Source organism: Microtus oregoni, unplaced genomic scaffold (genome assembly GCF_018167655.1).
Source record: "Microtus oregoni isolate MIOR12 unplaced genomic scaffold, Mior012 000008F_ref0000371, whole genome shotgun sequence".
Lineage (NCBI taxonomy): Eukaryota > Metazoa > Chordata > Mammalia > Rodentia > Cricetidae > Microtus > Microtus oregoni.
Genome location: NW_024543067.1, coordinates 56,674,396 through 56,689,441, shown reverse-complemented (window position 1 = coordinate 56,689,441; position 15,046 = coordinate 56,674,396). Strand labels below are relative to the sequence as shown.

The 15,046-nt window shown below is 45.6% G+C and overlaps 1 protein-coding gene across 2 annotated transcripts in view; it reads left to right on the top strand.

Moving 5' to 3' along the window:
- Ubash3b (ubiquitin associated and SH3 domain containing B) overlaps window positions 1-4,714 on the top strand; it is a 144,773-nt gene extending 140,059 nt beyond the window's left edge. For both annotated transcript variants that reach the window (XM_041657679.1, XM_041657678.1), the window contains exon 14: window positions 422-4,714. In XM_041657679.1, coding sequence (XP_041513613.1) covers window positions 422-559 — 138 coding nt within the window. In that variant the 3' untranslated portion in view covers window positions 560-4,714. The remainder of the gene's footprint in view (window positions 1-421) is intronic.
- The last annotated feature ends 10,332 nt before the right edge of the window (window positions 4,715-15,046 follow it).

Below are 15,046 nucleotides of genomic sequence, written 5' to 3'. Positions count from 1 at the left end.
CTTATTCTGTCTAATTTATAGATTAAACCTTATCATTGGTGTATAAATATAGGGAAGAAAACATACACAGGGTTTGATACCGTCCAAGTTTCAGACATCCACTCAGAATCTGGAGTGCATCCCTGTGGTTAAGGGTAGCATCATGCATGCTTCTATTCTCTCCTCCCATGCTATTAGCCAGCAATCTGTAACCATGAAGTAGGGGTGCTCACTGTTGACCAGATCCTGCTGATCAGTAACTCACACTGTTGCCTTAGATTTACCAGTCCCATCCATTTAGGACTGTTTGTTGACTTGAAAGGTTTTACTTCCATTTCTGCCACTGTGCCCTGGAAACACTTGAGAGTTTGTGTCAACACGAGGGTGAAGGCATTAACTCTTGTTCTTCTGCTCTCTCCTTTCCTTGCTGCTCTGACTGCAGATCCCATACCTAGGCTTTTGTTCCTGTGAAGAACTGGGAGAAACTGGAATATGGCAGCTGACAGACCCACCCATCCTTCCCCTTACCCATGGACCCACTGGGGGCTTCAACTGGAGAGAGACCTTGCTGCAGGAATAAGCTGCCTGAGCAACGGGAAGAACCAGCCTGTTGCAGATGAGTCGTCTGGATGTCCAGGAGCAGAGGGAAAGCCCATACTGCATTTGATGTGGACAGCTCAGAATCATTTCGCCTATTTCTTTTCATGCTTAGGGGTCTTACAGTGAGACTGTGTGTGTCAATGAGAGAAAGGCATGATTCAGGAGGAGAACAAAATCCATCTTCTCTGGACTTGCCTAGCTAGCATGGCTTTGAAGAATTGTCTTCCTAAGCTGGGCACCTGCTGCAGCAGAGACTACCACCCTTCTTCAGGCTATGCATGGCTAAAGAGCCTCACTCTTCTCCCAGAGAGCTGCCCCTACCCTCAAGAGACGTGCAAGAGGAAGGACAGTGTCTCGAATCCAACCGGGGATGGGATTGTCTTTTGTATTCCATTTGCAAGTTAGGCAAAGCCATGTTGCAGAGTGCTTTGGTGGTTACTAGAAACCATAAGACTAGTCCTCGGGTTGTATAGCAGCTTCCACCCCCAGCAGGCTCCATTCGCTAGTGTGCAAGGCACGTGCTTAAAGACTCCACCATTCAGCCTGGTCCTTCATGCTTCTATCTGTGAAATGGGGAGAGAAGCACTTTTGCTCTCCAAAGCACTTTGAGATACTCAGGGGGACGTAAAGAAAATGTCTAATGTATTGAATGAGAGGTACGGTGACTTGCAGATATTAATCAAGTTGAAACTACCCCTGTGGTAACCCCATGAACTGTGAAAGCTCTAAGCCAGTCTGAATCAAGGTCTGTCTTCCCACCAGGCTCTGGACTGTGTCAAGCAGTTAAGGAGATCGACATCTGGACAGATGTGTGTCTGATTCATTATTTGGATCAGCAAGAAACTCCTGTACGATATGGATATTTTTAGAAGGTGTGCCGGTGGTCAAGTTGTACACATACAGTCCGTGTCAACTGTGGCAGAATATCCACAGGCAAAACCAGTTCTAGGTTATTTAAGGAAGCCAGGGGACTGACTTGAATGATGACAGTCACAACTGCACTGTTCCTTTTGCTGTCCTCTTTATTTGCTTCTCTGTGACGATTTAAAACAGACGGGAGGAAGGGCTGCTTGAAGGGAGTGGAGAGTTGCAGCCTGCCTGTGACTCTCATCACGCCTACTTCATGTATTTAGAGAGAGAGTGTGTGTATTTAAAAGAAGAATAAATGACAATCAAGCCTAAACATCACTTATCAATGTCTATTTAATTGTGTGAATAGCCACTAGGGCCACAGACAGTAGCCTGGTGTGATTTCATTCATGTTGTCCCCAGTAAGATACTTAGAGAAAATATGTCGTCAGCTTCACATTTTGATAGCTAAACTGTGATTTTTTTGCCAGTACGGAAAGAACAAGGGCCCAACTTCTGGCACGGATGTAACCCTATGGTGACGTATTAATTATGTTGTAACCTTAAAATACCTTGGAGGAAAGACTCTGATTAAAAGTCTCAAAAGAGGGCTGGAGAGATGGTTCAGAGGTTAAGAGCATTGCCTGCTCTTCCAAAGATCCTGAGTTCAATTCCCAGCAACCACATGGTGGCTCACAACCATCTGTAATGGGGTCTGGTGCCCTCTTCTGGCCTGCAGGCATACACATAGACAGAATATTGTCTACGTAATAAAAGTCTCAAAAGAGAAGTCACAGTGCAACCACTGTGATGTCCCCGTCATTCATTCTTCTGGTGTTTGCAGTGACGTGAACCCACTGTTTACTCGGATCCCGATGGTTCAGCTCCCCAGATTGGGCCCTCCCACTAAATCGTCAGATTTCCTTGACTCTATAAAGAATGCCATGGACAGTGTCTGTGTTTCTGAAAAACAGTTCCTCTCAGCTTCTCCCCCATCTCTCTCAGTTATCTTGGTCTTAAGCATCTAGGTAAATGAATTCTCTTGATCAGGCCATGTCCCATTGTCCTTAACCCACTATTCCTGGGCAATTTCGACAGAATCAAAAGAGGACAGAACCTAAAGAAAGTTTCTGAAAGTGGAAAACTCCTGAGTACAGAAAAGTTTAATTGCCCAAATTGTTTATCAGGATGGCTGGGTGATCTGTATTCAATTAACATCTAATTGCACTCTTACTTATGTAAAATATTAAATATCGGCTCCAGCTGAGCAATCCGTCAAATCTGCTTGTAAAGAGACATGTGCTGTATCAGCTTTCCTACGGGTACAAAGGTTCGAGATGGGCAGCAGACCCTGAGTTGAGGCGAGTTTTTTCTGGTCTGTGGCTCGTGTTTATCATCTCAGATGATATTTGGGAGAAGGAATGAGTCGCAGACAGACAGGGCAGAAAAAAAGAAATTTTCAGCCCCGTCCCTTTTTGATAAATGTTGGAAAGCTATCTGATATCTGAAATACAGCAAGGGAGATGAAAGTCAGAAGAGGGTTTGCTATGGTATTACTTGTCTGAACAGCGTCCTGCTTTCACAAGTGTGCGCATGTTCCAGTATTGTTCCTAGGTAGGGCTCTGTCCCTGTGATGTCCTCTGTGGACTGACGGGGACCCTTGGTGCATGTTAATGGACACACTGGGGCCCTCCTTTTCCCAGGCTCTCCTCACCAGCGCTGCTTGGCTGTGAGGAGCCCTTTGCTTCACCCCAAGGTGACAATAGCTTTCAGATGAATGTGTCTTTCCCTTTGCATTCAGATTCATGCAATCTGAATGGCTGATTAAGTAGCCATCTGATGGCTGACAGAGGCGCTTGTTTTTTACCCTGTCATGAAAGACCTGGGAGACTTTCTACGTCTTATTTTAATTATATTTTAACCAAAGAATTATTTTTAAAGTAACCTTATATTTGAAAGATGAGTTTGCAATAAATAAATTAATTAATTAAAAATGTGCCTTCTGGAGCCATGTAGGTTTGGTAAGTTGTTGTTGATCATTCTCTTGCCAGTTTTGTTTGGAATACTTGTAGATGGTCTTCCTGCCTTGTGCAACACTGCCCTGGGCGTGTCTTTTCCTCTCCACAAACTGTGTTCCTGCAAGAATGGAGTCTCTTATTCCAGTTTTCTAATGTCATGGGGAACTCAGTGAACACCAGGGAGAGGAGTTCCTATCTCACTGCCTTTGTAGAAAAGTTTGCCTCTGTGCTCCGAGAACGGCGTTCCTCTGTCACCTAGGCGCTGGCTTGGATTTCACAGCATTGATGAATTGCTCTTTCGAATCTACACTCAGTATGCTCATGTGTCAGAATACAGATGAGCCTTCCCCTAAGCAGCACAAGGTCGGCACAGTCAACTGTACCAAATTTGCCCAAGGTTGGATAATGGGACTTGTGGAGATTTGCATTTAAACTGTGATCAGGCACATGCCAAGTGAGGGGGTGGGGGAAGAAGGGTCTAGACTGGCAAGGAGGGCAGGGGACAGCCTGACCTAAGCATCTGTTTAGGTGAACGTCCATGTTACAAGTGATGGGGATGGTGTTGCTAGGCAAGTTCTTTTCATCTTTAAACACACGACTAAAATGGATTTGCTTTTGCAACACTTCGCCATTGGTTTCTGGGAACATGACCACAGGCATTGCCTCTCGACACAAAACAAAGTAACTGGACTGTTACATATGTAGAGTATTAGGTTTACTGTGTGTAGGTTGAAAATTAGAGTCATTAATAGTCAAACAATAGACAGTCCATCCTCTCAGATTTTTCCTGGTACTCCTTAACCGCCATTACTTGCACAGAAACTTTGCAGCTGTTCAGCTATTGGTGGACTCCATAGGAGATACATGTGTGTAATGGAAACAATGTATATGGTTCTTTAGTTGCCACGGAGATGAGAAGAGCATCCCAAAGCCTTTGAGTTATGCCTATGCCATCTGAACCTGCTACATTGGGAAGGCGTGTCCATTTCTTTCTCACTTACAAGACTTTTGTATCACTTCTTTTCTATGTGATCCTAGTGTATTTATTGGGGGGGGGGGTTGTAATTACAAAAATAGAGAGAAAACCATGCCTCGCTGTACCGCCAAATTCCTTGACCCTACCCGCGGCATTTGTGCTTGCTGGCTGAGAAGCTGATCTTCCTGATAAAGCTGTGGCTGCATCGTGATCAGTTCACCACATTCCAGGACCTTATCCACTGGGGTGGTCCATAGATGATGTAATAAAAAGAAGCTGTGTCCTCAGTTGATCCAGAGCAACTGCAAATCAAATCCTGAGTGTGGTGTGGTCTCTTTCTGTCATATCTTGGGATGGAACTGTGGTCACTGTGACTGTGCCGGCATCCATTAAGAGTCTGACTCTTTTGCGGGGCAGTGGTGGCACACGCCTTTAGTTTCAACTCTCGGGAGGCAGAAGCAGGTAGATCTCTGTGAGTTCGAGGCTAGCCTGGTCTACAGAGTGAGTTCCAGGACAGGCCCCAAAGCTACAGGGAAACCCTGTCTCAGGGTGGAGTGGGGTGGGGAGTTGTGGCTCTTCCAGCAGAGAGTCGGAAAGATGCTCGCTGCTGATTGAAAGGGGGACCCTTTTGCAACTCTGTGGACCTCAGGTCTTTTCTGGCAAGGCATCCAGATGGAGAGGTGAGAACCCAGTAGTCACTGAAAGAGCATGCTCTGTGAAGCCTCCAGTTTATCCTCAACAAACTGGAGGGAACACACAATACCTTTCCAGTGACAGATCAGGGCCAAGGCTCCTGTGGCAAAAACAAGAGAAAAGTAGACAGGTTTGACTTTTATATAGCATGGGACACCTCATAAGGAAATGAAGACCCACTGAAACCTAACCACAAACATGTATATAATCGGTTTTAATTATGTTTTTGACACAGAGACTCGCATAGTTCAAGCTAGCCTTGAACTGGTTTTATGGCGTTAAATTCCTGGTCCCCTATCTCCACTCACCAAGGCCAGGATTACAGACACACACCACCAAACAGGGATAAAGCTTAAGTGTTTTAATGCTGAGCTTGAGGGCAAATGGGGGTGGGGTGTGGAGAAACACGATAGAGCAAATGATATGGTCTAATTGCAACAAGTTGCCAGCAGCCATACTGCTTTCTTGGTTTCTCCTTAGTTTCCCTGCATCATCAGAGACAAGAAAGCCCCCTTCTCTCAGTTGTTGGAGTAATAGTCCTATCACAGGAGGTTTCTGGGTCCTGCTTGGGGGAGGGACTTGGAATATCCTTTGTAGGTTTTATGATCTGCTTTGGGAGTGAATGGAATGACCTTCTTGCTGTCATTTTCAAACTCCATCTTACAATCCTCAGTGAAACCAAAGTGACAAGTGACATATTTGAGGGGGACATCTCTGAACCCCATTGGCGTCATTCCCTATCAGTGACCACTTCAAGATGTACCAAGCATCAGCCACCGAGCAAAAATAGGAACAACATGGGAAGGGGGGCATAAATCTAGCTAAGGATACGTTCTATACTCATAGGCTCCATTTCTAAATTTTGTGTTAAGCTAATAAGATTTTAAAATAAGCCTTGAAAGCAAATTGTGCCCAGTAAATGAATACAAATTTTCATTAGCACAGCCATCCACAACCCTGGTGGGGTCCATTTCCTGAAGATACATAACAGCTAATGTTGGAGCCTGCACAAAAGACGGGGTTATGTTTAGCCCTCCGGCTTGTTCTTAGCTCTTCTCCACTTGAAAGAGTCCCAGACTCATTTTGCCCTTTTGTGATATGTGCAAATGCTGGCTGCACATCCCAAAGAAAAAATCAGTCAGCGTGCTTTGTATCTGCTTAGGCTGGCATCAGCAAAATGCGGCGCTTCTCGTTGGTGTAGGTTCAGGTTGCTGTGTGCAGGGTTTGCTTTGTCCTTAGGTCAGGAACTTTTCCCCCCACCGAAAACATCTTCCTCTCAAACAGAATACTGCATCTTCCAGAAATCCACACATGAATCCCAGATTGCTTGCTTCTTGCCAGGAAAAGATAGCCTGGTTATTTAGCTTTTGGTTGTCCCTGTGTTCTTGGGGAAGTCACAAGGTCTACCTATCCCTGGGGAAGAAGTCCAAGCTACTGAGGGCAGTGCTCCCAGGCCAAGGCCAAAGCTGGGCATGACACTGGCTCGGGTCGGTGGCTGCAAGCCTCCAACTCAGCTCACCTATCAGTGAGCACAGTAATGATTCTTCCTTATGTCCCCCCTTTCTCCTTCCTTCTTTCTTCCTTTCTTATATTGTTCCTTGTTCACTTCCTCCCTTCTTTCTTTTGCTAGCATGCTTTGAAGAATCAAATGGGAAAGGGTATGAAATACTTGATACCCTATGTCAATGATAACAAAATGCAATGTGCTAGTACATAGATAACTGCTTTTCTAAGGCCAAGATAAAACTCATGGAATGTTCCACTTGCCCGGGAATGTGAGGGGTGAGGAATGAAAGCCTCATTCCTATGGATACTGTCTCTTTCTTTTCCCCGTGAGTGAGCTAGTGTAGAGAGAATAGTGAAAGCTGATGTGTTGGTTGGCTTCTGTGGGGATCTTCTTGTCATCCCTGTTGTTGAGGTTGGGGAGTTTGTTGGAGGCAGGCTCTCACCATATAGCCTAGTCTGGCCTCAAACATGCTATCCCCCTGCTTCAGCTTTCTGTGTACCGATGTTGCAGGCAGGCACCACCACACATGGTTAAATTTTGCTTGCCTGATCCACCCCTTTTATGGGATGCAGCGCAATTAAATTGTTTTCATTCATTCTAGGTAAGGATTTTGCAAGGCAAACTGGCCCGGTATTACAAAGTCATTGTGTGAAAGTAAGAGCACCGTTGAGGTGGCCCAGTAGGGGAAATTCTGGACATGAACGCCAGCCTGAGTTTTATCTCGAGAACTCACAGTTCAATTCTGCCCTCCCGAGGAACTGTGGCCATGCAGCCCTCCCTCACCCGTAATAATGATGCTGACAATTGTAACTATAATAAGCAGTAAAATAAATGTTCATTTTTGTCTAAAAGACAGTAAGATATAATGGACTCATTTGTCCTGCAGGATTCACTGAGTGACATGTTCCTCATAAGGTAGGGATCCTGAGCTGCAGCAGCAGAGGAGAAAACCAAGTGTTGGCCATTATGAAGTAGACACAGACAGTGAATACCCAGTTTGGGTAGAAACTTTGAGTGGACCCATCGGCCACTGTCATGGAGAGTGACTTTGGAAGAGATGCGGGCCAGGAGATGCTCTCTTGGGTGGAATGCTCAGAAACAGAGACCCTGAGACAGTGACCATTGAGCAGACTGGCTGGTTACGGCAAAGGACTGTACAGGGAGTATTTGGTGGAAGTTCCCAACACAGACTTTACTAGTGGGGATGGCTCGGGTTTTACTCTTTGGTTTTGCAGAAGAGTTTGACAAATGCTAAGGCGCAGCATAGTGAAGTGTGGGAGTGTTATCTGAAGCTCACAGAGTCTGGCACAAAAACAAGTTTCTCTGATAATAGATTCAGAGATGGCACTACCTAGGATTAGCTAAGTGACAGACAGCATTTATTGAACATTTGTATCTACCATGCCCTGACACACGCATCACTCATTTATTTGTTTGCTCACTAATTTACTTAGTGTGTGTGTGTGTGTGTGTGTGTGTGTGTGTGTGTGCATGTGTGTGAATACAGGTCCATGTGTGTTCAGGTATGTGCACGTTCGTGTAGAAGCCAGAGAGCAATGTTAGATTTTTCCTCAATCCCTCTTCACCTTATTTTTTATAACTTATTTAACTTTATTTTGTGTGCATTGTTGTGAAGGTGTCAGATACCCTAGAATTGGAGTTACAGACAGCTGCAAGCTGCCATGTAGGTGCTGGGAATTGAACCCGGGTCCTCTGGAAGAGCAGCCCATGCTCTTAACTGCTGAGCCATCTTTCCAGCCCCATCTTACTTTTCTTTCAGTGTGGATATGCATCTATCTGTGTGAATGAGTGCCCACAGAGGCTACAAGACATCATTGGCTTCCCTGGAATTGGAAAATGACTGAGCTACCTGATGTGGATGTCAGGAATTGAACTCCTGTCCTCTTCAGAAGCAGCCAGTACCCTTAAACATTCCAGACCATCCTCCAGCCACTCCACATTTTGTTTTTGACACAGACTCCCACGACATAATCCTCACTGGCTTGGAACTCTATTAGCCTAGGGTGGCCTCTAATGCATAGAGACTAGCGTGCCTCTCAAGTGCTAGAGTTAAAGAAATGTGCCACCATGTCTGGCCCCTCCACATTCACTTGAGACAGGATCTCTCAGTGAACCTGGAGCTCTCTGACTTGACTAACCTGGCTGGTCAGCAAGCCCCAGGGATCTTGTTTGCCTCCTCGGTGCAGGGTCTATGTCTAGCTGTTAAGTGCCTTCTGGGGATCAAACACAGGTCCTTGAGCTTGTGGCATCAATCACCTTACCAACTGAGCCATCTCCTCAACACCTATGCACCTTCAGTCTCCTTGACAACACTACTATTCTGATGGAAGAAAGAGAAAACTGAATTCTGGAGATACTTAATAGCTTATCCATGGTCACATGACACAGTCATGTGATGAAGAAGCCCTAAAGCTGAGACTCAATAATCATGTCAGTGTGGTTCTTGGGGCCCGGACTCACAGACTAAATCTTTTTGTTTCATTTTGTTTGTTTCTTGATTGTTTTGGTTTTGAAATAGCATCTTTCATGTATCCCGGAATGGTACAGAACTCCATATGTAGCCCAGGCTGGCCTCAAACTCCTGCTTTTCCTGCCTTTCTGTCTTGAGGGCAGGCATTAGACATGCACCCACTATGACCACCTAAAACTGTTCAAGAAACTTCATGAGAATATTGCAGAAGCCCAAGGGACCAGTGGGGTGCTTCAGAACATAGTTAGAGATTCATGACTTACCTCTAACCACCTCATTTACAGGTGAAGACATGGGGAGGTCACCTGTCTGTGAGCTGGGACCTGAAAGTGGCCTTGGCTGTCCTACAGTCATTCATTTAATCTACAGCCAATCCCCTTCTTCTCCTCCTCCTTCTCATCTTCTTCCTCACCTTCTTTTCCTTTTCTTTGCTAAGGTACTAGAGATTCTCAGGTCCTTGGACATGCAAGGCAGGACAATTTTGTTCTGAAATCAACTCATGTTTGGGCTGCTTGATTCAATTAAATCCCCACCTCCATGAAAGCTTAGGGCCGAATTTCCAGGCAGAAGTCTTAAAGGCAGAAGTCTAGTTGTCAGTTTTATCTCCAATGCCATGACAAACACCACAACCAAAGCAGCTTAGAAAAAGAAGGGGTTTATTTGGCTTCCAATTCCAGGTCATAGCCGATGCTGAGCAAAGTGATAGTAGAAACTCAAAGCAGAAAACACAGAGGTTTTCTGCATCCTGGCTTGCCCAGGCTCACGGTTAGCTAACTAGCTTCCTTACACATTCCAGGACCACATGCATAGGGAATGGTGCTGCCTGCAGTTGGCAGGGCCCTCCGCCATTAATTAGTAAACAAGAATTCCTCATAATTGGCCAACAGACCAGTCTGATTTGGGCAATCTGTCCACTGAGACTTCCTCTTCAGGTGATGGCTGTGTCACCTGAATTTGACAGTTACCCATAACGAGGGCAGTGCCCCTTTCCGAGCTGACCCAGCCTGCCATGGTTGCTGAAATGCAACCCCAGCCCCTAGGTCTGAAGATCTCTCTACTACAGGTGCTCAGGGTACCATGTTTAATTTGGGTCTCCCAGTCCCTGGACCAGGACTATTCTTTCCATCTTACAGATGGAGAAGTTGATTCGAAGAGACAATAAATGTGCTAAGGTGATGTGACAGCCATTGGCAGAGTGTCCAGACACAGGCTCCATCTCTCTCGTGCCTACTGTCATCTCATGACCTCTGCTGATTGTGAGAAACATTTTCTGGATCCATACGTGATTTCAAAAGCTGGCGGTCTAGCTTAGAAACCCCCACGGCAAGTTTGACAACAGTCCTTGAAGAAGCCTGCCCTCCGTGTGAAATATGCTGCTGGGAAACAGGCAAGCCCAGCACGGTGTCGGGTCAGGAAAGGCCAGGGTTCTCCACGAGAGCATGCATGAAAGGTCAAGATGAATGTGAAGATGAATCCTGTAGCTGCTACAAAAACCCCCGTAGCTTCTGCTCCTGGGGAAATCCCGTGTGTTCTGACCCTTACGATGTCCATCTGTGGCCTATTAAATAGTTCCTTCCTTCTTAGCTTTGACCTCCGCCCACAGTTATACCAGGATAATGATGTGCCGGCATTGGAAAGGATTCCTGCTTCTCTAAAAGCTGACCCGCTTTGTCTTACCATCCCATGCTAGTCCCTGGGAGTAATGAAACCAAACGCAAAGATCTCCTGAAATAGAAACCACAGTTACAGATTGGTGGACACTCTTTTGACCTTCCGTGGTTCTCGTGGAAAACTGTGACCTTCCCCAGAAAATGTCCCTTCCAAACATGCCTCTCTGATAGAAGGGTGATCTGGAGCTGAGGCACCTAAGAAGATAAAAACAATCAACAAGAAATTAAGCAGTCTCTGTCCTCACCGTCTTTGCCAAAGAACGCAGCATCGAGTATTAAGGTGTCTTCCTCCCCTGTGCTCTGAAGATACCAGTCATTTGCAGGTGACAAGCTTAGACCCTTTCCAGCCTCCAGAGGGCACCAGAGGAACTTCATAAAGAGCGTTGTTAACCAGCCTTTTCTTACCAGCTCGTTCCCCACACATTGGCCCCCACCCCACAGCTGTTGAGACGCCCCCCATCCTTTTATACTGTGTTGCAGCTTCTCTTTAACTCCATTGTTGACTGCTGAAAACGCTACTTTAGAGTTCTAAGTCATCCCAGTGAGACCTGCTTCCTCGCTGGTGTCTCCCATGGGCATGCACATGTGAAGGACACAGGAAAACGAGCTCTTTTCTCTTCTTACTCTGTCTTTTGTTATTAGGGTCCGGCTAAGAACTTAGAAAAGTCGTGGGGAAACTATTTCTCACTAACGAGGCCTCCCACCTACAAGGTGGCCACCACATAGGCTTCCATTAGAAAACAGTTGAAAGGCACCATGACCACTGTGGCCTTCCCTCCTCATTTCTCTCCGCCCACTGAACAGTCACAGTCTGCAATTCTTCCCCACTGGGCACTGTGGGCTGTGGGCTGAAGTGGAGCTTAATGGGTGAGTAGGAAGGACTTGTAGACCACAAGGACACGTCATACCCCAGCCTGCTTTGCAGCATTTCCTTCAGGGATGGTTCTTAGCCTCTGAGACCAATGGACTCTTGTGACATTAAAAAGTTCTGGTTTTGTGTTTTTAAAGATTTCTTGTAAATTTTAAACTATGTGCATACATGTTCTCTCCTTCTTGTGTGTGTAGGTGTGTATGTGTGTGTGTACAGGTGTGTGGGTGTGTGTACGTGTGCATGTGCCCTTGGAATCTAGAGGAAGACATCAGATCCCCCTAGAGGTAGAGTCGCAGGCTCATGGCTTCAGACACACAGTCCATCATGGCTAGACTAGAGTGACATTGTAACTAGAGCGTTGCTACCTGTGAGTGGCAGCAGTATTGGGGGTTGTTTATTCATATCATGGTGGGCAGGAAAACAGAAAGCTAGACCAGAACTGGAGATATCTGTGACTTCCAATGTCCCATTCCCAATAGCCTATGTAGACTAGCTAAGCACATGACCTAAAGGTCGCACAATCAACACAGACCATATAGACCAGCTAAGTACATGACCCAAAGACCTCACAGTTAACAAAGACCATGTGGACCAACTAAGCACATGACCCAAAGGCCACACAACCAGCACATACCATGTGGCCCAGCTAAGCACATGACCCAATGGCCATGCAGTCAACACAGACCCTGTAGACCAGCTGAGCACCATGATCCAATGGCTGCACAGCCAACACAGACCATGTGGACCAACTAAGCACATGACCCAAAGATTGCACAGTCAACACAGACTATGTAAACGAGTTGAGCACCATGACCCAATGGCCATGCAGTCAACACAGACCCTGTAGACCAGCTGAGCACCATGACCCAATGGCCCTACAGTCAACACAGACCATGTAGATGAGCTAAGCACCATGACCCAATAGCTGCACAGCCAACACAGACAATGTAGACCAACTGATCACCATGACCCAAAGATTGCAGAGTCAACACAGACCATGCCATGTAGATGAGCTAAACACCATAACCCAATGGCGGCACAGCCAACACAGACCAGCCAGAGAGTGACATTTAAACACAACAGTCAGTCAGGGGCATTGCACATTTAAAACATAATAAGATCTTTAATGTTTGAGAAAATTATGTCAAACATCCTTTTAGACTTCAAAATAAATGGCTAGAGAGGTGGCCCAGTGGCTAAGAGCACAGGCTGCTTTTCCGGAGGACCTGGATTCTAATCCTAGCACCCACATGGCAGATAACAACTCTCTGTAACTCCTGCTCCAGGGATCTGATGCCTTCTTCTGACCTCTATGGGCATCAAGATCACACAAAGTATACAGACATGCATACAACACTCATATACATAAAATACATTTTTAAAGAGTAGTGTTTACATCTCAGAGTATCCATTCAACCTTAAATTCATTTACTCATGGTAACCTATTACAGAAGAAATAGTCTGTCTCACATAATGAGAGAAGTGAACAGAAATTGCTTATTTGCATGTTTTAATCTCTCACCAGAGCATATTTTTCTTTAAAAAAAAATAACAAGGAATTGTTGTCCCATGTCCAATCATCTTAGAGAGGCATAGAAGAGTTGATTGAAAATAGTGCTGGCATAACTGTAACTGGACATCGACATGTAGAAGAATGCAAATAGATTCATGTCTATCACCCTGCACAAAACTCAAGTTCAAGTGGAAAAAGACCTCAACATAAAACTAGATGCACTGAACCTGATAGCGGATAAAGCGGGAAATAGCCTTGAACAAAGTTGTGCAGGAAAATACTTCCTGAGCAGAACACTGATAGGATAAACACTAAGATGGACCATTAATAAATGGGGCCTCATGAAACCGAAAAGCTTCTGTACGGCAAAGGACATCATCAATAGGACAAAATGGCAGCCTACAGAATGGGAAAAGATCTTCCCCAACCCCACATCTGACAGAGAGCTCATCTCCAAAATAAAGAGCTCAAGAAACCTAGACATCAACAAATCAAATAATTCAATTTAAAATGGGGTATATTCTAAAGAGAGAATTCTCAAGAGAGGAATCTCAAAAGGCCAATAAACACTTAAAGAATTGTTCAGCATCCTTAGCCATTAGGGAAATGCAAATCAAAATGCCTGTCAGAATGGCTAAGATCAAAAACACTGATGGCAGCTCATGCTGGTGAGGATGTGGAACAAGGGGCACACGCCTCCATTGCTGGTGGGAGTGCAAACTTGTCCAGCCACTCTGGAAATCAATATGGTGGTTTCTCAGAAAATTAGGAATTGATCTACCTCAAGACTCAGGATACCACAGTTGGCTATATACCCAAAGGATGCTCAGTCATACCACAAGGACACTTGCTCAACTATATTCATAGCAGCATTATTCACGATAGCCAGAACCTGGAAACAACCTAGATGTCCCTCAACCAAAGAATGGATACTGAAGATGTGGTACATTTACACAATGGAATATTACTCAGCTGTTAAAAACAATGACATTAGGAAATTTGAAGGCAAGTGTATAAAACTAGAAAAAAAAATTATCCTGAATGAGGTAACCCAGACCCAGAAAGACAAACACAGTATGTTCTCAGTCATAAGTAGATATTAGCTGTAAAGTAAAGGGTAACCATGCTATAATACACAACTCCAGAGAGGCTAGGTAACAAGGAGTACCCAAGGGGGACACTTGGATTTCTCTGGGAAGTAGAAACAGAAGAGACTGGGATGGGTGGGAATGGAAACATGAGGGACCAGGTAGGGATGGGGTTGGGGTAAGAGTACTGAAAGAGACAACCGGAAAAGGGAGCATTTCAAGATCAGGTAGAAACCTGGTACAAAGAAAACTCCAACTCCTAGCAATAAGAGATATGTAGCCTGCACTGACCAGGTAAGACTGGGTTGCCTTGCCCAGTAGAGGGATTGGGACACCAACCCAGCCACATAACCTTCAACATACAGTCTGTCTTGCCTATGGGATGTGCTGGGGTAAGGGTGGCACAGAGATTGTGGGAGTGGCCAACCACTGACTGATTCACACTGAGGCCCCTGCCATGGGAGTGAGCCCACCCTCACACTGCCTGGAGTGCCAAGGCCCAGAGGCTGGATGGCCCAGAGGCCTAGGATAGAACCAAACACAATTGGAGGGGGGGATGTCAATGTGATGACGCCTAATGGTATTCTGCTGCACTCACAGAATGGTGCCCAGCCCAATAGTCAGCAGAGAGGATTCACCCAGCAACAGTGGAAATAGATGCAGAGACCCACAGCCAAACATTACGCTGAGCATGGAGGATGCTGCAGAAGAGGGAGGAAGGGTTGTCGGAGCCAAAGGGGTCAAGAAGATCACAAGAAAACCCCACAGAATCAACTAACCTGGCTCATAAA